The sequence below is a fragment of the Peromyscus leucopus genome, chromosome 4, assembly GCF_004664715.2.
Source record: "Peromyscus leucopus breed LL Stock chromosome 4, UCI_PerLeu_2.1, whole genome shotgun sequence".
NCBI lineage: Eukaryota > Metazoa > Chordata > Mammalia > Rodentia > Cricetidae > Peromyscus > Peromyscus leucopus.
Window position 1 is genome coordinate 42,595,244 of NC_051066.1, and position 23,491 is coordinate 42,618,734.

Consider the following 23,491-nt stretch of genomic DNA (forward strand, 5'->3'; position numbering starts at 1 on the left):
TGGATATATTTTAATGGCACCAGAATCCCAAATACAACTTTAAAGATGATTGCTTTTAGGAAAGTAGAAAAGGATTACACAGAACAGAAAGGATCAGTCATGGAGTCACAGGACCAGAAACAACAACAAAAAGGTCCTGCCTGTGGCAGACAATGTCTCATTTCCTGTGTGTATTGGGCACTAGCTGGAGAAGAGCAGAGAAGGCAATAAACAGAGTCTTCGTGACAGTGGAGAATGAGTGGACAGAAACAGGAAGTCAGAGTGGAAAGAGAAAAGTGAGTTGTTGCAAAGCTGGGTCGTGTCTAATTGATAAAAAGGCTAATTTTATTCATTAAAAAAAGAAATTTTCTTCCTTAGGCAATTCAAAGCTAAAGATGTCTTTTTAAAACCCAGGAATTGATGAAAAGCAAGTAGTATCTGAAACAAATTTATGTCAGGGAACATGGGATGAACTTGAAAAGAAAGAAACTCAGTCTCTTACCAATTACTGTGTTGAAATAAAACATCTCTTTGTGAATGTGTTGAGAATTGTTTTCTTTGTATTCCATTTTATTTATTTATTCAATTATTTATTTACTTATTTAGTGTATTGTGCATGTACGTGTGGTTATGATTGAACATGAGGGTGAACATGAGACATGATGCGTATGTGGAGGCCAGAGGACAGCAGGTGGGAGTCGGGGCTTTCCTTACGCCATGTGGGTCTTGGGAACAGAACTCAGGTTGTCAGGCTGGGTGGCAAGCACCTTTATTCCCTGGGCCGTCTTGCAAGCTCAGGGGTTCAAGTCTAAAGAGAATTTCAGCAACTATCAAAAACCATGGTGCAGACGCCATTTACTGTTAATATAGATGGTCATGAAGACATTTAACTAAAATAGTGCATTATTCATATGAAATAATCATTTCTATCCTGGATTTAAAGATTGAAATGTAATACTTTCAAGATAAAAACCTAAAAGGCCTTCCTTTCTTTTTTATAAGATTTTTTATTTTATTTTTTTTAACTGAAAACAAATATATTATGGCTCCTAGTTTTGAGTTTTTATGTGACTCTGCGTCTGTGTGTTTCTTATGTTCTTTTTTTTTGAGGGGGGGGCTCATTCTGTTTGTATGTTGTGTCTTATTCTAGTTTGTTTGTTTTGTTTTGTTTTATTTTATTTCATTATTAGTCTTTAGATAATAAAAAAAAAGCTATTTCCAATAAAAGAAAATTTTAGGGCCAGGCGGTGATGGCGCATGCCTTTAATCCCAGCACTCGGGAGGCAAAGGCAGGCGGATCTCTATGAGTTCAAAGCCAGCCTGGTCTACAGAATGAGTTCCAGGAAAGGCATCAAAGCTACATAGAGAAAACAGTCTCAAAAAACCAAAAAAGGAAAAGAAAAGAAAAATTTAAATGTATATGTAAAAAAGAAAATACATTTTTCATAAAATATATTCTAATTACTGTTTCCCCTCCCTGGACTTCTCCCAGATCCTCCCTACTTCCCTCCCACCTGAATAAACACCCTTCTGTCTCTTCTTAGAAAACAAACAGGCATCAAAAAAGTAATGGTGATAACAAAATAAAATAAGATACTGTAAGAACAGACCAGGTAAACCAAAACAGAAAAAGAAAAACAAAGAAAAAGCACAAGAAACACAAAAACACTTACATTATATTCACACAGAGAGAAAACATTTAAAAAGAAACTCAGAAATCATAATAAACAAGCAAAGGGGAAAAAATCCCAAAGTATTATGAAACAAAAATCCCCCCAAAATACCATTAAGTTTGTTAGGTGTTGGCTGTTGGACATGGGGCCTGTCTTTAAGTGTGGTTTTATACCCAGTCAGACTCCACTGGAGTGCTGAAAGGAGAAGCGGGCACAAGTCCACATCCCTAACTCAGAAGCTAGCTCTGATAGACTTGTTTTATTTTTAATTGTGTATATGTGGGGGGGGGGTGAGTATGTGTGCATGTGCATGAGCCTCTCTTTTTTATTGCCAGTTAAAAAGTTCTTTGGAGATATCCCAAATATATTTATGCCATAGCTAAAGTTATATGGTCATCAAGTTTACCATATATATATTCATATTGGATATATTGGATTCATATATATATATATGTATGTATTCAATTGGAAAATGGGGCTGCAGACAGCCTATCCCCAAGCTAGCCTTTTTCCAAGCCGTTCTTGGATATTATTTCTTCAGTAGTGGAGCATATTGAAGGGACATGAAGGCTTTGGGTTCCTCTCACAGGTTGGAAATCAGAAAGGAGAAAAAATATTAATACATGTATTATTTTTCATCTGGTACCCTAACGGAAGTAGTTACAATATCTTCCTTCTCTGAGACAACTTCATGAAACATGCTAAAGAGTTGATTTCTTTTAGTGAGCTGACAATCTTCCCACTTGTCTGAAGGGAAAGAGCATTCAAAATTTCCAACTGTCTCCGAGAAAGCTTGCTAAACTGTTCCTTAAGTCCCTATTGGCACAGTAAACAAAATCAGTTGGTTACAAAAGAGGTTCAGATGAAAATGTCAACATATCTTTCTAGAAAGAGAAGACCAGGAGGAAGATGATGCTTTGAGGCCATATTGAATAATGGTACCAGAGACAGCAGTTAACCCTTCTCAAGGGTCTACCATGTGATTTGTCATGGATTATTTCTTTGAATCCTTACAACAACCTTATAAACAGGGCACTAGAGAAATTGTATTTATTTACATGTGCAGAAACTAAGGTTGATACAGTGCCTATTGATAAAACCAGTGTTGAATAGAGGATAGAAACTTGAGTTTTATTCCGCACCTCAGTTCTGAAAGATGTCTTCCTCTGTTGTAGAAAGAAATGTGTGGAAGTTGGGCTGGCAAGATGAATAAGTTGGTAGAAGTACTTGTCATAAGGCCCAAATTTCTTCCCTGGAACTCCTAGTAGAAGAAACCAACTCTACAATATTGTCCTATGGCCTCGATATGCATGCCATGGCATGTACCCCCATACACAACATCATACACATCATCATAATAAAAATTATTTAATTAAAGAAATTTGTGGAGCTAATAATGACTATGATATTTGTAATAAAATGATTTGCCTCACACCACCAAATGCAGATTGAATGCTTTGAAAAAAAATTTCATTTGGGGAAGGAGAGGTAGTTTTCTTTAAGGGTATAGTACTTGGTAGATTGGCCATGCTTTAGCAGACAGTCATGTACTCATGAATATTTGGGCAATATGAATTTGCAGATTATTGGAACAAGGGAGGGAGGGTGGGGAGGTATGGGAGTATCTAGGAGCTGTTATGGGGAAAATAGGGAATAAAAATGACCAAAATATATTGTATGAGATCCTGAAAGCTTAACAAAAGTATTATATTTTTAAAACTAGGGAAAAGGTGAATTCACTGAATTTATGGAATAGAAAATTCACATAATGAGTGACTATTTCTCTGGCAATGGAATAACATTCAATTAACTTGTCGATTTGTAATAGAACATGAAAACATCTAGAAAAATAGTAACAAATTTTATACTGACTGTAAGTATAGCAGGAATTCACAAAAAAAAATATTAATGAGCAAATAGGGAATTCTGTTTTCTTCATGTAAATAATGAAACTTAATAATGAAAAGCATGCAAGTTGGATGATCAATACAATGATGTAACTTTTTAATGTACTCATCAACTATGATCTTCCACAAACACTTAAGGTAAAGTAATCTCTGTTTTCTCATCTACAAAATAGTGGCAACAATCCCTGCTCTGCAGAATGACTGTGAGAAATAAATCATATGCACCTCATAAAATGCTCGGGCCAACACATTTACTAGGAACTCAGCAAAAAGTCCCTTAACTGTTATTGTTATCGGGTGTGGGCTCTGCTGTGACTCCCACTCTGGTGTATACTTAGGAGCCTCATACAGTAGTCATTTGCCAGCAAAGTTGTGGAACCCACACTGGTATTCTATTGTACAGTAGGCAATGATAATAGGCAAACCCCAATGCATTATATACTCAAAAATAGCTAGAATGGAGGAATTAAAATGTTCTCACCATCACCCTTACTTGATCATTGCATAATGAATAGACATATCAAAATATTATAGTATTAATCTACAAATATATGCCAACATTATATGTTGATCAAAATTAAAATAAAACAAGAAAACAAAGTCTAATATTGTACATTGTATGGGAGGATTTATTGATATAGATAAAAATTTTTCATGATAGATAAGGCCTTTCAATTAATAAACCCAGTAATAATTGTGGCACTGTTAATTCAATGTTCTTACAGACAAAGGCTCCAATTGAGTATTTAAATCTATTTTTTCTTATTTTATCTATTTTTCAGCCAAGTAAGAAATTCAAGTGAGTCAGTGTAAAACACAAGTGTACTAGTAAATTTCTGAAGTAGAGGGAAGGTAGGTCTTAGTATGGCTGTGAGGAGCCATGGCAGGGAGACTGACAGATGGTCGGTATAGACTTAACCTTCATCCTCACCGGCTCTTACCTTACACATGTCACTGTCATTTTCACTGGCATTTTAGCTAAAATCTCCCCAGGGTCCACTTTTGTACTAACAACCTTTGCATTTGGTCCCTGCTGTATTTTATTTTGATTCTGTGTTTGAATAATCAAGGACTGTGTCACTTAAACCCTGAGGGAAAAAATTAAGACAGTTATGGTCCCAACAATGCCTGATTCCTAAGTTCCCTGCCTGGTCTACAGATTTTACCTGTCTGATCTACAGGCTTAGAGATGGTGATACTGCAAAATTAATTTTTAATTCAATATTAACAACATGATTATCATCTAGCAACCATGTCTTTATTTCGTTTCTAACTGTTGAATAAACATAGCTACTACAGTTTTGTTTAAACAAAATTAAGGTTGTCAGTCTAACAATCAATATATTTTTCTTGAATTTTGCAAGTTACCAAAGTGAAAAATCTGGCAGTGCTAAAGAAGCCAAATCACATTAAAGTGTACAGGAGTTCTAGTTGGTTCTAGGAGTAAAATTACAGTAAATATTCACTGTCCTAAGAAATACACATATGTTCAAAATAACAAGCGTACAAAATAACGTGTCTTTTTCTGCAGAGCTGTCTAGATTCTTCTGGATGTAAACTTAGTATAGAAGTGTCATTCCATGGTAGCTAGTGATTTTGAAATGAACCTGAAATAAAGAGTGTGAGTAGTATTTGCTATCAGCCAGGTGTTGGTTTGTTTTTCCCTTGCTGTGTTTCTGGAGACACCATCCTTATTGGGATGTATGCAGAGAATTCCACGTCTTACAGCTGAAGCAAGGCAAACAGACTGTCTGATCGCTCTTCCTCCACTCTCTTCTAGGTTCTGAACCTCTTCCTGGCCTTGCTCCTCAGCTCTTTCAGCTCTGACAACCTTGCCGCCACAGATGACGATAACGAAATGAACAACCTCCAGATCGCAGTGGGAAGGATGCAAAGGGGAATTGATTTTGTTAAAAGGAAAATACGTGAATTCATTGAGAAAGCCTTTGTCAGAAAGCAGAAAGCTTTGGATGAAATCAAACCCTTGGAAGACCTGAATAACAAGAAAGACAGCTGTATCTCCAACCACACGACCATAGAAATAGGCAAAGACCTCAATTATCTCAAAGACGGAAATGGGACGACCAGTGGCATAGGCAGCAGTGTGGAGAAGTATGTGGTAGATGAGAGTGATTACATGTCGTTCATAAACAACCCCAGCCTCACTGTGACTGTGCCCATTGCCGTTGGAGAGTCTGACTTCGAAAACTTAAATACAGAAGAGTTCAGCAGCGAATCAGATATGGAGGAAAGCAAAGAGGTAGGAATGTTAAAATAAAGGGTTATTTTGGTATGTACCTCTCTGGCTTTAGCGCTATTGTATAGTTTATATTATATGTTGCTTCCCTATAAGAAAATAGGAAATATCTACTGTAACATTCATATTGTAAAGATGATTGATAAATTAATGTTAGATTATACTGGCTAGGCAAATCATGATTTAATTTTTCGAATAGTCACTTTCCAAACTCACAATATTTATGGGAATTTTTCTAAACATTTTAAAAATAAGTTTAGATTTAGGATACTACCTCAGTGTGTATACTTTCTTCCTTATAATTCACCACAATAATGGTTTTAGTATGTACTACAAAATAACTAATGGCAACAGGGTTCTTTTTCTCATCTTGTATTCTTGCCTGCAATGCAATACTTCATAAAAGAATAGTATCTAGTTTTCCAAGCTCTATTAACTTGTGCTAAAGTTGACTTGGATCTTAGCTTGATGGTATTTAGTTTTGTGTTTCCTAAAGCAGAAATTTTTTTAAGGAAGAGAAGTTTGTGATAGGGAATTGTATCTAACCCAATTGAGTGTGGTCAGCCTGCTTATAAAGAGAAAGCCTCCATATGTTATTGGACACAAATTCTGAACTTACTGACTCAGTGTCTTCATAATACAGTCTTTGATTTTGAGATAATTGTGAATATTAGTGAATGTTTTGTTGTGTTTTGTTTTTAACCCTTGAGTTAAAGGGGGGAAAGTGAGGTACTGTCTATTTTGCAGTGTCGAACAACTTCTTTTTAAAGGGTAAATAACTGGATGGACTCAGAGGGCGTGAAGATATTTGAATTAAGTGCTTTTTTGAGTTCCCCCCAAATTCACTTGATTCTTTATCAGCTTTCTGGACTACCTCGAATATATCGTTTAAAATCCATGCCCTAATCCTGTAGGCTTTAACTCTCCTGCTATTTTGACTATGTTTAATGCAATTCCCGCTAAGATTTGTGAGTGCCTGTTTCTCTTTTTAACTTTTGGAATAATGCTGAATCCGTGTTTGAATGATAACCTTTCAAACAGAAATTTAGTGGTGTAATTTGGTGACCTTCACTTCTGACCATTCTTACTTCTCACAGGCGTGAGACCAAGCTGGAGCCATCAAGAATGCCGCTCTGGTGTTTATTAAGCATCCAGAGGCTCAAGCCACCACTTTTACCCAGGTTACCAAAGCAAGTTGTGCATATATAAATATAATCAGTGTCGACATGACTTGACTGGCCTGCATGTGACTCAGCTATGCCCCTTGCCCATCCATTGGCAGTGCAATAGAACATGCACAGCTCTTCCTAGGTTGGGTTGTACAAAGCATGGTCAGGCAAGGCTGACAACCCCAACTTCTTTCTTTTGTTTTAAGGAAAATTAATTTAGCTGCTAATTTCTTTATGTAGATTTTAATAGAAAATATACTCATTTAAAAGTGAAAGTGCATGCCTTTGCAGAGTTTGTAACTTCCACTTAATGTCACAAGTTTGGAACATGCTAGTGGCCTGGAAGAGGATTGCAGGTACTCTCTTAAAAAAAAACCCAAAGGAGAGCTTTCTGTCCTCTGCCTTTTTGCTTTTGTATTTGCTTTCTTCTACTACTTTTAAAATAGATCCCCAGTAAGTGTGCTATGTTGATAATATTTTGCTCAGTGTCTGAAGGGTAATGTGCAAATTAAAGCAATCCTTCACCCATATACAAACTTCCCAACCGACTTTCAATGTGATAATAATGTAAATGAATGGAAGTGTTTGCATTTTGCTGCCAGCAGCAAGGGTATAATTTTCATCCACTTCATTTTTGGGAAAAGGGCAATGCTTTATTTAGCAATTGACCAAAAGCCTTTTGCATTTAGAATGATTCCCTTAGATATTCTGTTAATGTTTACTCTTAAAATTCCTAGAATGAAAGAAAAGAGAAGAAATGTACTCATACATCAAAATAAAACCCCCCAAAAAGAGAAAGATTGACTTCTACCTATCTTTATATGATGTGCTTATTCAGAAAATAGATCTTCCTCACCCCTTTACCCATTGTAACTTTCTCCTCCCCGACCCCCCTTCTCCACAACACCTATCAAACTTAGTCCACAGCACAGTTCACACGCGTCATGCTCCACAACACCTCCATAGGATAATCACAGTCAACACTTCTCTCTGTTTATTTATTAATAAGAGAACCCCCACATAGTGCGTAACTATTCTGTGATCTCTTTTTATTTTCACCACTATCTAATATTAATTCACAATTCCGTGCACAGATATTTAAACCAAATTCTTTCTTCTGGTTTCATTACTTTTGTAGAAATATTAATAAGAAACTTTATCACTTAGAATTAGTCACATTAAAACTGTAAAATAACTCATAATAAAATCATGTTGAGATTTTTTTGAAAGGGGGAAAATCCCATAACACTATTAAAACATTCTTTAATGCTTTGGAAGAAAATTCAGTTGCTGGTAACCCTGCTTCTGTCAAAAGACCAGGGTGTAAAATATCCAAGATGCAGATTCCTCCCCAATTATATGTTATTCTTTATTATCTTTAAGGTAATGATTTGCTTTTTCTAGTTTCTTATAAAGAGCCAAGTTTAGTTCCTTTAGTCTCTGAATATTCTACTTTCCACTTTCTTTAGGGAAAAGCACTGAGAGAAATAACAATTAGGTATTTAGAAGGTAGAACAACCTTCTTAAGTATTGAGGCAGTATATTAACAGATCAAAAGAGAAATGATTCTTACAATTGGCAATTCTTTTTAAAAAGTTTTTTACAGTCTATTTTGGAACTATGGTTCAGTCTGTAAAAGAATATACTAAATTCCAACATGAATGGCATGAAGGAGTCAAAAGTATGTAGATTAGATCTGAGCAAGCATTGGTAGGAATGATATCTATGGATAATAACTCATGATTTTTGTCAAAAAAGTGAGTAGTCCTCATGGGAAAGACTCTCAGTGGGGTAATGATAAAGCAAAAAACAACAAAAGCCTTCTACATATCTTTAATATCAGACCAATGGGCCAGACACATTGGTAATCTGCTGAGGGTAGTCCATCACAATATGTTTTTTTTTTCTGCAATTCCACTAAAGTCTGTTGTGTATGATGTAAAGTTTGTAAAAAAATTATTCATTATAAATAATGAAATGATTTTCTGGTTAAATCACCATAATAAACATGATATTTTGCTTTAGTCAACTTTCTGATTGTAAAGGTAATACCAGCTTTTTCTTTTTCTTTTTTTTTTTAATGTTTTAATGTGTCACTATGACTGTAAGCCCATCACCAAATCAGACCATGCCCTCCAATGTTGTGATGTTAACATTTTCCCTATAAAATCAACTGGCACTCCTTCAGTGTATGCTAGCTGCAGGATCCAGGTCTAAACACTCAACATTCTTTGAGAGCAAAACAGACTTTAAATCTCCCCAGCACTGGGGAGAGACAGAGACAAGGGGATACCTGGAGTTTTCTACCTAGTCAGTCTCTCCAATCAGTGAGTTCCAGGTTCAGTAAGAGACCCTGATTTAAAATGTAAGGTAGAGAGCAATGGAAAAACACATAATATCAAACTCTGGTCTTTTCATGCACACACACACACACATACATGCACCAACATGTACATAGGCCCATGCCCACATGACCTGTACATATAGCACACATATAAACCCCCGAAACATGAAATAGTGCAATTTGGTACTTATTAGATCATTTAGTGAAACATGATTCTTTTCTGCTTAGTTTATAGAATTTGGAACAACTACTGAATAACGAGAAGTAACTTAACATCATAGATATAAAGAGTTTATAAAATGTAGTTTTTATGCAAATATGTTTCATATTTCTAAGTGAGTATGATCACTGCTGGTTTATATAGCAGCCTTCTATGACTGTTCTTATATAATCTATTATTCCAATCTTGTATTGCACCCAATTTTGTTCAAATTTAACTAGGCAAAATCTCCTCTAACAGTATTATTCTACCCATTTATTTCCTGGTAAGTTAGGTATGGGTAGTAATAAGGAAATTTAAATATTTCAACATTACCAGAGGGAAGTAGAAAACTCACTAAAGTGTGTCTATGAATAGCCCACTTACATTTTGCTTTCTTTGTAGTACTTTGCAGTGTATGATGCCCAGATTGGGACACTACCTGACAGTCTGTAATGGAAACATTTTACCTAAGAACATAAACTCCAGCTGGGCAGTGGTGGCACACGTCTTTAAACCCAGCACTCAGGAGGCAAAGACAGGCGAATCTCTGTGAGTTTGAGGCCAGCCTGGTCTACAGAGGAAGTTCCTGGACAGTCAAGGTTACACAGAGAAACCCTGTCTTGAAAAACTAAAAGAGAGAGAGAACATAAACCCAACAGTCACTTACAATGATATACACTTGACAACTCTAAGAGGCAAATATGCACTGTGGTTATGATGATAACTAGGAACTGATCTGAAGCTTATGAATTTTATGTTCTTAATTCATTTCATTTTGTGGATTTTTAATACATTTTAAGCAACATAGTTTATTAACATGATGGCATTTAACTAGTATACAACAAAATGATTAAATTGAGATGAGGAATTATATTAATCATCATTTTTGTTGTACATCTCCAGTATAATTTTTGATAAGGTTTTTATTCGTGAGATATTCCAATGTATGTCTTCCTCATTCTACAGTAACACACACAGGAATTATGACTATGATTGGAATTGACACTAAGGTTCTTAGTTATGATTCATATAAGTCAGCAGTATCATAAACACTTATCTTGAATCTATAATGTTGAGTCATATATCCGGTCTACTAAATGCTCCAAATTCACTAAGGTTGAATTTACTGGTGAATCATCAGAGAAATTTCCTAGAACATTGTAGAAGAATAGAATACAGAAAGTATAGGGCATAGCCACTCATTAACTCTGACATTGACAAGGTGAGTAAGCCCACTGGATAGCAGTGTGATGCCTCAATGTGCAGGATTGTCTTTGCTGTAGTAAATTAAACACCACAAGCATAAGTATACACACTGACCCATGTGGAAGACACTATGTTATTGCACTTTGGGGAAGAGGAGATGTAGCTGCTCCTTGAAGGGTTCCATTCACTGTGGAACAGTAAATCTACATACTTGGTGTAGAAAGAAGGGAACTAAATCTAAAACTACAGATTCAGTAGTAATTTTCCTTATAGCTGACCTCATAGACTCTTCTTAATTATGAATGAATTCTTGGCAGCCTGATTTTCAGAGCACACTCCCAACTTTAAGAATTGTTGGTCATCATTTTAACGTCCCTGAATATCCAAGTAATCTTGATACTCTTCGATTGATTACATTCCTTTAAACCTGGAAGAATCAGACAGGAAGTATGTAGAGGCTGAAGTCCATAAATAGGCTGCGAGGTCACTCGTTCATTGACACAAGAAACATCCACTAATGGCAAGAACTGGTGATAGGTGCAAGGGATATGATAACGACAAAAACACAGTCTTCTGCCCCCAAACCTTAAATCTAGTGAGGTACATATTCCAGAAACACAAAATACACCTGAAGCTGCAGTCTGTATAAAAGTAATGACCTCGGTGTTGAAGTTCATTGAAAAAAATCTGCTATTACTTCTTTATTGGTACTAAGATGCCTCATTATAATGAAAAGGAGTTGTGTATATTCTATTTCACTATGGTTTGAAGAAAAGAAAACACAGAAGTGCCTTTCATATACTATCTACAGATAAGGCCTGTAAATAGTTTTCAAAAGAACAGAAAAACACACCAAGAGAATTCTTGTTTACATTGAAACGTGATGAACTCTGAATAGAGCAAATTGACTTTCTCTAATATTGTTTCTAGTTTAACAAGGCATTGAAAGCAAGTGATTGGCTTGGTGACTTGTTCATTCAATGAAGAGCAAATTGGGACTTTAGAGTAAGCTCTGAGGGCTGAACTGCATTTTTGTTGCCCCATTCATAGGGCTTAGGGTACTGTTCATGCCCTTAAATGTCTTACAAGTACGTTGAGAAGACTTCAGTTTCTCTTGCTTTGAAATACTTTAGCCTATCCTCATGAAAGGTAATATTGAATGAGTAAATCACAAAAAGTTATGAAGTGTCCAGAACACCCAAGTTAGGGAAATGATGGAATGGAAGAAATTGGGAACTGGAGAGACTCATGTAAGGGAGGAAGCACGGTGGTTGCAAAATAGTGAAAACCTAAATCAATACTGGTGATACTGGTCTTCGAGACATCTTTTAAAATATCAACAACTCAGGTATGTGATAATAGGAGTGATAGCTGGTGTTTCAGAGAAACTTCTGAAGATTTTGAATCAAGATAAATCAAGGAAACTATGACATTTTTGTGTGGTGACTACTCCAAATACAGTACCAGACTTCAACCTGTTATGAAGCCCTTTATTTATACATCCATCCATCCATTCATTTCTAAATAATATTTATTGAGTATGTATTACATACTTACTATTGATTGTGTTAGTCAATTTTCCTGTTGCTGGGATAAAATACTCACAAAAGCAATTTACGTATGGGAATATCTCTGCTCGCAGTTTGAAGATACAGTCCATCACAGGAAGGAAGGCGCAGTGGTCAGAGTAGGAGGCAACTGGTCACATAGGATCCACAGTCACAACACAGATAGCAATGATTGCTGGCTCTCAGCTCGCCTTCTCCTTTTATTTAGTTAATTTCCCAGCAGCCCATGGGATGTTGCTGTCTACATTTGGGGTAAATCTTCTCACCTCAGTTAATTCAGTCAGGGAATTTTATCACAGATAAGCTCAGGGATTTGTCTCCTGTGTGAATCTACCAAGTAAGCAATCAGATCAACCATCACACTGATGAATATGCTGATATAGCCATTGACCAGGTGCCAGCCTGAGCACATGATACAAAGAGAGACCCGCAGTTTTTTAATTAGGAGCTCCATCCTGCACTTCCTATGTTATCCTCTTTGTTAAAAGGAATATTTTCCATTCTTACTGTGTATAGTTAAATCAGATGTGACTGAACTTCAGTTTGTCTGGTTACCTGTGCTGCATTTCAAAATCCTATAAACAACAAAACCTGTATCATCCAGCCTCTGAGATACAACAACTTGATGTTACATGATCTCTATAAGAGATGAGAGAATGTTTTAGGGGTCAATTACATGACTGCAAATCCAAGTATACTTACATAAGAAAGAGTCAAATTTAAAAGAAAGGATGTACAATTAGAAAAGGCCCCAAAACTTGGAATACCTATAATAAATTTTATTTTGGTGTTTAATCAAAGAACAAAATATATTCAAATTTTAATGGCAAAGATATTATTATCTGCCTAATATCATAAAGTGTTCAATGAGGAAAAAAATCAACTTATAGCCTTTAACATTGTTTAGACAAATTTTAAAATAAATTACATAACTAATTCTTAGGAAACAGGAGTATATAATATTTATACATCTGTTATTGGTATTGTTAAAGTAGTTAAGACATTTCAATTTCTCATATATGTACATAATGCTTTCTCCATATGAACTCAAAACATGCTGAGTCCACACTTCATAAAAATAAAATTATTTTCATGCTATAAGAGAATCATCTCATTAGGAAAGGATCCATATAATTCTTATCCAAAGTGTGAGTAAGATCTTTCCGGTAGAAACTCCAGCATCTATTTGAATCCAGTGTTCCATGTCAATGCTCATCTTACCATGTGCTTCCCTCATCCTCTTGGTAAAGGAGCTCTTTGAGCTCAGCCACCTCCTAATGTTATGCACTAATAGTTATAACATTGTAACAGGTTCGAGAATGCTGTGGCCTAAACTACTCTGGTTCCACGTGGCACTCACACCTGGCCCTGCACTATGCCTGTGGCATCTTAAGAACAGGTTTTAAGACTGGAACCCCATCCTTTATGCTGGTCCCATGGATAGACCTGAATAATGTGTATACATGTCAATATTTAAGACAACTTCTTTCCTCTGTAGTTTCCTTTGGATGATTTTGATTTAACCCAAAGGAAACAAAATGACACACTGTGACCCATTTCTGCCATTTCTAACAGGACAGGCAAGAGTGCCAAAGTAACAGGTAGTTTCCAAATGCACAATGAAACCCAGGAGTGCATTGGCCAAAGAGAATGCGAGATACCTGCTCTTGCTGTATAGCTAACAATGTGCTGCTCTTTTCCAACATAGAAAGTTATAGAATGTCTTTAATAATAACCAGTAGTCTATGTTTTCATGTCAATGAAAAGTGGAAAAATTTAGATTGTTGCTGTTTATGTGCATTTGACCCAACCTTTTCTACATTTGACATGAAAATACACTTGTGCAGCTTTTGTTGGACGGGTCACAATTTTAGAATAAAACAAGCTATACCATTTACAAATGAATTTGCAAAAGCAAAATCTCAGTGACCATATGACCATATGGCATAAGCTTTCTGTAGAATTCTATTTCAGAAACCTCATAGATACTTAAACAAAAGTTATTTAAGTGGCACTGTGTCTAAGAAAAAAAATTCTACAGTGCTGTATCTAATCTTGTGACCCCCACCTCTCCCAAAGCAGATTGGCATTATATTTAAGTTATTCTTAAATTACAGATCAAGAGAATGCATACAGAAGACTGGGGGTGGGGCACGACTTAGGAGTCTTTGTTTGGATTAGAGAACATGTTTAAAAGCTTTTCTGTGGGATTGGTTTTCAGAAATTGAATGCAACTAGTTCATCTGAAGGCAGTACAGTTGATATAGGTGCTCCAGCAGAGGGAGAGCAGCCAGAGGCTGAACCAGAAGAATCCCTTGAGCCAGAAGCCTGTTTCACAGAAGGTAAGCAAACAGTGGGGTGGTGTCAGTGGCCTTCTCTTCTTGTCTTTCCATCTTTCCTGTGACCTGTCTACATCTCTCTATCTACTGCCTCTAATTACCCGTACCTATTTATCTACCAACTATTCATTTATTTGCTTTGTTTTAAATCTCAAAACAAGGACAATTTTTTCTGAACATAGGCTTAAATTATGTAGTTAGATCCTTTTGCTTTTGAAGCTATTGATCACCTCTGCAACATGCTGCTGTTGGTGTATTAGTTTGTTTTATGTTGCTGTGATAAAACCCTCTGACCAAAAGCAAAGTGGAGAGGATAAGGTTTATTAATAGGGCCTACATTTCTACGTCACAGTCCACCATGAAGGAAGTCAGGACAGTAAGCCAAGACAGAAACCTAGAGGCAAGGACTGAAGCAGAGGCCACGGAGAAATGTGGCTTACAAGTTTGCTTTCCCTGCTTTCTTAAACAGCACATGACATTGGCCAAAAGGTTGCCAAACCCCAGTGAACTAGGCACTCTCATGTCAATCATTAACCAAGAAAATGCCCCACAGATTTGCATACACATCAATCAGATGGAGGTATCTTCTCAGTCGAGGTTCTCTCTTCTCAGATGACCTGCACTTGTGTTGACAAAAGAACCCAACCAGCACGCACAATTGGCCTTCTAAATTAGCTAACAAGAGAGATAGCTAAACCAAATGCATAACTGGTAAAGTTGTCAAAAAGAAAAGGAAATGACAGGTAACTAAAATGAGTAAGGAAATAATCTGACATTTCCTGGGTGGCCATAATATAGTGTACTAATTGATAAATACACATTTCAGTCTGACCTTGAGTAATAGTTTCCTGTATCAATCAAGGTCAAATATTTTTCATGATTTTTTTTTCAACAAAGGTGAAAGGTATAGGAAAGCTGCAATATACTACATACTTTCATATGGGGCAATTGGCAACATCAGAGTACTCTCAAAAGGATTCTCGAAAGAAAGCTAAAATTACATCATTTCCGATGAGGGTCAGTTGTATCATGTAACAACAGTGCTGCATAGAAAACCATATGAAGCCCTCAACTTTAAGTCACTCACCTGAGCTTGACTGCTAAAGCTTGGGCATGATGCTCAGACTTTCCCCTCCCTCATTTTTGTCTGGATTTCTTAATTGGTTCTTATAACTTCATGTTATCAATAGGACTTTCATATAGCTCCTAAGATATAATCCCAAATCCATTTTATTCCATAAAATTCAAAAATTAAACTTTATTGGTGAGACTTTAATAAGACTTTACCTTATGATAATTGTTTTTGTGACTGTAAAACCTTTTGAAAAATCACTCTCACTACAATGTACATTCCCCAAGGGTAAGGCTCTTTTACATACCATAATTTTATTATGATTTTTCCAAGTACAATTCTTTGCATACAATAGCTCTTCAATAAATATTTATTGAAAAGCCTTTTACTGAGTACCTCACAAATTACACATAGGTGCTTATTGCATTGTGGCTGATAACGATCAGAAACAAAGCAATCCAATTATTCAATAATAGTGAACATTTATATAAATTCCCATAATCTTATGGAGAGAAACATAATAGCATCTTTCACAAACCTTATGGTTAGATGGAGAGGTTCTATTATGCTATGAAGCAAACTAATCAAAATTCAAATATATGTAATTTTTATACAGAGTAGTAGGATTGACTCACAGGACAAAGGCAAAACAGAAAGATAAGCTGGAGTTTTACTTTATGTGTTTCTGCATTTGAGTGTTCTATGGTATATTATAATACAGTTACATGCACATAAAAATAAATAATCATCTAACCGATCATTAAAAGGCTAGACTGTTGGTTTTGATTTCTGTAAGCGGAAGCCATCTTTAAAATAAAGCTGTTTTCTAATGCACTATGAAGTAATATCGTAGGTGCGTGTCCCACCTTCACAGTGATGCACCAAGAGCAACTGATGGCCTCTCTTTCATCTGCTCTCATGTCTTTTAGACTGTGTGAGAAAGTTCAAGTGTTGTCAGATAAGCATAGAAGAAGGCAAAGGCAAGCTGTGGTGGAACTTGAGGAAGACCTGCTACAAGATCGTGGAACACAATTGGTTCGAGACCTTCATCGTCTTCATGATCCTGCTCAGCAGCGGTGCTCTGGTAGGTGACGCAGGGCCCGCCCCTTCATCGCTTTCCTTCCCCCTCCCTTGAACCTCACTTTACCCATCTGTAGAACCGACTGTTAGGAAAAGTGAAAGAGGCGGGGGGAAGGGCCCCCTATACTGCTCTAGCTGGAGGAGCCAGATAGGATTACACTCTGTGTGTGCTCCCATAATATCTCAGGAAGAATCTCTCTGGCTTTTAGTTACCAGGGGCAGTTCCTTTTCTTTATTTCTGATAGTGAATTTTATTCTTGTATTCTCAAGTCCATTATTATACTTTCCAGTGCCTACTGGATTTTCGACGGACAATACAATGTAAACGCGATCGGCTTCTTATTTCGGAGATAGATTTTAGAGTGTCCATGCAGTGCACCTTCTGGCAAAGGGAAAGATCAATGGCGCTTCTTCAGAAGGGCTATGCAGATAAGACGTGGGGTTGCCAGCTGAAGTGGAGGCTGCTTAATAGAAGCCCCTTTCTGGAACAAGTCACCTGACTGGTTCGCACCAATTCACCTGCCAGCCACAGTGAATGGTGACGAGGCTTACTTAATCTCTAAAAGCACTACAAACCTAGTGTGCATCTACCTTCATGGAATAGGATGAATAATTGAATCAAATAGTCACTAATATTACAAAATAGAGTGACCCATTTTCCTATGTTGTGATGTGACAGTAGTCGCGTTTCCTTTACTTTTAATTCACTGAAAGTGTTTGAGTACGTTTTCATTAGAAGGATGGATTCCTCGCTTCTGGGGGCCGTTAAGCCCACATCTGCTTTGACTGAGTCCTGCATCCTGCCATCTGCTCAGTTAGGAGAGTATCTGAGTCCTCACCAGCCTCTGACTTTCCTATAAGAGCCCTTGGCTCCCTGGTACACTCAGTTACAGCTCACCAAAACACTTGCACTTGTCCACCCAGGAGCTGGCTTCTTGGGCCTTCCAGCTTGAACTACATTCAAAGCCCTTGTGTTGAGCCCCGTCATAAATCTAGATGACCTCCTTCTCTAAAAAGAAAACCTTCTTAGTTCCTTGACCCAGGCCACCCCACACTGTTTTGACTTTTCCTTTTTAAAAGGGGTTGTGTTAAAAGGTCTTTTCTTACTAAAAGGCTCAGGGGTTCCTGTAAAATGACCATATCCTTTTTTTCCTAAGAGATACAGAATGATGGCAGCTTCCAAACACACTCACAACTGCTGGAGAAAGTAAAGAGATCACATTTCCCCCTTTCCCAAGTTCAGGAGACTTCTTGTCACATATTTACAAAGTCTTGGGAGGGGGTAGAAGTCACTCTGGATTCTGAGATATTTCTAAATGACACCACCTCTTGCTTAAGAAAGGAACATCTGACCTTCTCTTACACATCTTAAGCTCTTTGAGGATAGTCTCAATATCCAGATTTTAGAATTGCTTGAGTCTCTCAGTAGGCTGCAATGCCCAGGTGCTCTTCACATGTGCAGATAACTCTGAAGCCAGGGCATCATGATAACCCTCCTGCCCCTGACTGAAGAAGGCAGCTTTTCATTTCCTTTTTTTTTTTTTTTCAATACATAAAGCAGAAACTTTTCTTGACAACATTCAATATCATGTTATCATTTGTAGGCCTTTGAAGACATATATATCGAGCAGCGAAAGACCATCAAGACCATGCTGGAGTATGCTGACAAGGTTTTCACTTACATCTTCATCCTGGAGATGCTTCTAAAGTGGGTTGCTTATGGTTTCCAAATGTATTTTACCAATGCCTGGTGCTGGCTGGACTTCCTGATTGTTGATGTGAGTACTCTGAAGTTCCCTCTTCTATTTCTTGGCAGGGCACGATGAGCATTGGTCCTGGCTGTGGCCAGCAGTATGGAGCAGGCACTCTGGGAAACACTGATTTAGTCCAAATACAAGTGCTAATTTCTACTTCTCTAATGGAATTATACCTGAGACACATTTTGTCGATTTAAGTGCCACCTTATATTTAGTGACTTAGTTTGAAAAAGAACATTTGTATCAGTACATTAAATTCTAAGCTATGCAAAAGTAAAGTTGTCTCCTAACTTTGTTTTTAATCCTCACATTTCATACAGTTACAGTTGTCAAAATCCTTCACGAGCATCTTCGGCAATCGAATTTGTCTGCAGTTGAGCCTGCGGAGAAATATGTGTGCCATACGTAGAATATTAATTGCATGTGAAATTGAAAGTCCAAAACCAATCAATATCACTGGATTTATCTGGCAATTAAAAACAGATTGGCTAACCAATATTTAAAGGATTTATTAACTTGCATTGGTGTTTAAAGGTATTAAGATGGAATATCAGAATACAGAAGGATTTAAAGCAATTGACTATGGTAAATTATTCCTAAATGGAACATGCAAAGGGCACATGAGGAACTACATTAAAAATCTTCTTGAAATGCAGAAAGATAATAAAAATTAAAGCCACCCATGTTTATATTTGATAATTACAAACAGCAACACGAGTGTGTCAAAGATGCTGCCGCTCTTTCTCTCGTGTGACAGGTCGTGTAAGACACCATTCTTTTCACTTTTTTGTGTGTGATTGTGACAGATCAGTAGCTTGATGATAGCATAGCTAAATTCAATATATGTAAACAAGGATAAGTTATTATATCCATGTTAATTAAATATAAAGAAACCCAAAAAGAAAGTTAATTGTCTCGCTGCCTGAACTAACATTGTCTAATATACATCATCTAATATGAACTCACATTGTCTAGTATACTCTGAAATCTACTATTTTAGATTTGTGAATACTCTTATGATGGTACGGTAAACTGGTTGATACTTTGTTTAAAATCAAATATTCTTTCTAATTTTCTGTTTTCTTATCGAGTAGATAATAAAATTATTATAATAGAATTTATAATAATTCTTATAAATAGAAATGTTACTTCTCTGGTCCTAAGGGAGCTTAAGGTTGACCAGTAAGGTCAAACCTTGAGAAAAGGTTTCTTGAGAGTAGAGTAAACCAGAGTTGGAGTGAAAAGAACGCCAGTAACTACGAAGAGGTAGGGACACTGACTTGTGCCAACCCTGAGTAGTAGTGCTTGAGAGTGAGCAAAGGTCGGGAAGTATGAGGCAAAGGTTTGTAAGTGGAAGACAAATTCAGACAGACAAGTGCTGGGAGAACCCATGATCCCATCCAAAGAAATGTAAACTTAGGGATTTAGTGGACAGGAAGATTCTGAAGAATATCTTCCAACAAACAAAACAGCAGATTAAAGATGTCTATGGTGTTCCAGGGAGACCCAGATGTACCTCCTTTTCAGTTGTGGCTAAACAGCTTGCTGAAAGTGGCGTGGCTCACCACTTCAGTTCTCTGACAGTTCTGGCCCCGTTCAGAACATTTTTCATTTGTCCAACTGTTCTTTCATCCTTTAATGTATGCCTCTCCCTCGGATTCTGTCTTCAGAGAATGTAAAGCACTCTAAATCCTCCTGGCTTACATGTGGAAAGCCCTCGCAGGATAACTTTAATTTTTGTTTATTATCTTTCTGCATTTCAAGAAGATAACTCACTTTATTCCTCAGTTATCTATGAAGAGAAGACTTACAAAGCCCTGAATTTGATGAATTTCATACCTCATTTCCCTCTTACATTCGGAGACTTTGTTTTCAGATTACACATACAAAATTAGTATAAACAAATGAAGGTTTTGTCAAACAAATTCCGTTTACTTCTGTTATTTTTTTTTTTTTTTAATACATGGGTAGTCCACTCGAGATCCGCCTGGCTCTGCTCCCGAGTGCTGGGATTAAAGGCGTGCGCCACCACCGCCCGGCTACTTCTGTTATTTTTCTTAGAAAACATTTTTCAAATACTTATTATCGCAATACTTTTAAAAAACTGTATTGTGTATTTGTTTCTACTTATCTAATTTTCAAATTTTAGTGTGCTTTAGAATGAGATAACTTTTTTTTCTGAGTTCATGTAATAGTTATAACTCTCAAAGGTAATTGGGTATTTTAGTGATGACTATGACAGTTTTTCTTTTTTTTTTTCCCAACTGGGATTCTTAGAATTTTTACCAATAACACTAGTAATCTATATAAATTACTAAAGAAAATAACAACCTTAAAATTCTTTAGTTATACTAAAATCTCAACTTTTCTTTCTTTTCATTCACTAATTTTACTTGCTTTAATTAGTGATAAGTCCCAAAATGTGATTTATGAATCAGCACTATAGCTTTTACCAGAACTTAGAAAAATATAAATTCTCAGGCCTTTTCCCAAATGTACTAAATCAAACTCCACCAGCTCTCAATGTTTTTTTTTTTTTAACTGAAATTAGATTTTTTTTTTTCCATACAAATTTTGATCACAGCTTCCCATACCCCAACTGCTCCCAGATTCTCCCCTCCGCCCCGGCCCCCGAATCCATATCCTTTCTTTCTCTCTTTTATTAGAAAACAGGCATCTAAAAAAAGGCTGGGAAGACAAGACAAAGAGAGAATAACATTTCTGTTATAGCACTTAGTGACCTTAACTAGTTCTGGGTGGTGTGGAAACTCGCCCAAGTTTGAGAACTGCTTGCTTCTTTGTTGCATAGAGCAAGGTTGAAGGGTGTGTAGACACTTTGATCTATAACTTTTAATCAATTGTCTGCTCTTTTTTTTGTATAGGTATCATTGGTTAGCTTAACTGCAAATGCCTTGGGTTATTCAGAACTTGGTGCCATCAAATCCCTCAGAACGTTAAGAGCTCTAAGGCCTCTCAGAGCCTTATCCCGGTTTGAAGGAATGAGGGTAAGACCAAACATCTTCGAATCTGCTGTGATTATAATTAAGAACAACCTGAAACTTTCTACAGTAGGAAGGACAAATCCATCTTCATGTTCACATAACCAACCAATCAGCATTATGTATTCAATGTCCCTAATGCATATCATCATTTGACTCAACAGAACACAATGCTCAATGCTCTTAATTCCCTTCATTTTCCTTAGGGAATTCTTGATCATATCTCATAGATTGCTGATATGTACCAAGATTACCTATCATCCTCTATTTTGAAATGTGCAGGACCTCTTACTTGATGTCATTTAAAACTATCCAATCATGACTCAACGTTTCTTCACTCCACTTGTATTATGTACTTGGTGCCTGTTGAAGTCAGAATCTGGCCTTTTGGTTTTTAAGCACAGATAGAGATATCTAAAAAGTAGGTCAGCTGTAGAAATCTAATACTCCCCTAGAAAGGCTGTACAAAAGACCAGGAGGAATTCAAGATGACATTTGTTATCCCCTGGGACAAAGGCCCAAGAACACATATCATCACCACCTAGAAAATAATTGTACCCTGTCTCCATGGTATTGAGTATTAAAAAAAAAGAAAGAAAAGAAAAAAAAAAAAACCTTGTAGAAATGGATGCTTTTTGTGATACTTAAAAGTTTCCTATAGGGCTGGAGAGATGGCTCAGCATTTAAAAGCACTGGCTGTTCTTCCTGAGGTCCTGAGTTCAATTTCCAGCAACCACACAGTGGCTCACAACCTTCCTTAATGAGATTTATTGCCCCCTTCTGGTTTTCAGGCATACTTGCAGACAGAACACTGTATACATAATAAATAAACATTAAAAAAAAAGTTTCCTTTAATCCTAGCACTCAAAAATTTGGGGCAATAGGATTGCCAGCCTACACAGTCAGTTCCAAGCCAGGCTGAACTACAAAGTGACACCCTGTCTCAAAAACTGTGTACAAGACCAGACAAAAACAAAAACGGAAATGAAAATAGCTCCTCAGATTTCATCACAGTATTATAAGCACAACAATAGATGAATGTTATGAATTGGTATGTAGGCATGTTTGTGCATGCTTTTCTAGGTATAGAAAGAAATGATTGGTTGGCTGTTGGATATTTTTTTTCTCTTTAGCAATTACATAAAGCCATGCTTTTGCAGTAGTAAGCTTAATAAACAAAGGATGTTAAATGGTTTGTACTATAATATGTTTCATTTTCTGTGTCAAATTCATCTTTCATATACTCCCACTTCCTCTTTCTTGGCCTTGGGACCAAATCCCAGGTCTTGTGTATGATAAGCAGGTGCTCTTTATCACACTGTACCTTCAAGTGTTCTCCTTTGTTCTCAGTTTAGTATTGCACACTTGGTATTGTTTATATAATGATTTTATAAATTTATGCCATTATTTGCTGTCTTAATTACTTCTTGATTTTAATTATCTCCATTCCTTGTTGAAAAATCTCCTCCTACATATACTTGCTTAGCCCCTAAGAAAGTATTCCACAATGTAAAATTCATTTCATATTCTTCTGAAATTTAGAATTTAAAAAGTCTTAGATCAAGCTATTGGATATTCCTACCCAACATTCAACTTTGATGAGTGATATATTTTTTTCTATAATTTGACTATTGTATTCTTTGTTATACAAAGTATTATATTTCATATTATGTGTATGGATATTTGCCTGCATATATATATATATATGTATATATATATTTTTTTTATATGGGGGGGTATATATATATACCACATGTATGTGATGTTGGCCTTAGAAGCTAGAACAGGGTGTCTGAATCTCTGTAGCGAGTCACACACAGATCTGAGCCTCCATGTTGATGATGGGAACTAAACCTAGATCCTCTTGATCTAAGAGTCATCTCTCCAGACCATTATTCTCTCTTTTCTTTTTTAAGATGCACTTACATATTTTCTCTGT

At 36.5% G+C, this 23,491-nt stretch overlaps 1 protein-coding gene across 4 annotated transcripts in view; it reads left to right on the forward strand.

The window, feature by feature from the left end:
- Positions 1-23,491, forward strand: part of LOC114704757 (sodium channel protein type 2 subunit alpha) — a 135,639-nt gene that overhangs the window by 96,019 nt on the left and 16,129 nt on the right. For all 4 annotated transcript variants that reach the window (XM_028886564.2, XM_028888833.2, XM_028887339.2 and 1 more), the window contains exons 17-21: positions 5,340-5,819; positions 14,527-14,647; positions 16,646-16,800; positions 18,401-18,574; positions 21,436-21,558. In XM_028886564.2, the coding sequence (XP_028742397.1) occupies positions 5,340-5,819; positions 14,527-14,647; positions 16,646-16,800; positions 18,401-18,574; positions 21,436-21,558 (1,053 nt within the window). The remainder of the gene's footprint in view (positions 1-5,339; positions 5,820-14,526; positions 14,648-16,645; positions 16,801-18,400; positions 18,575-21,435; positions 21,559-23,491) is intronic.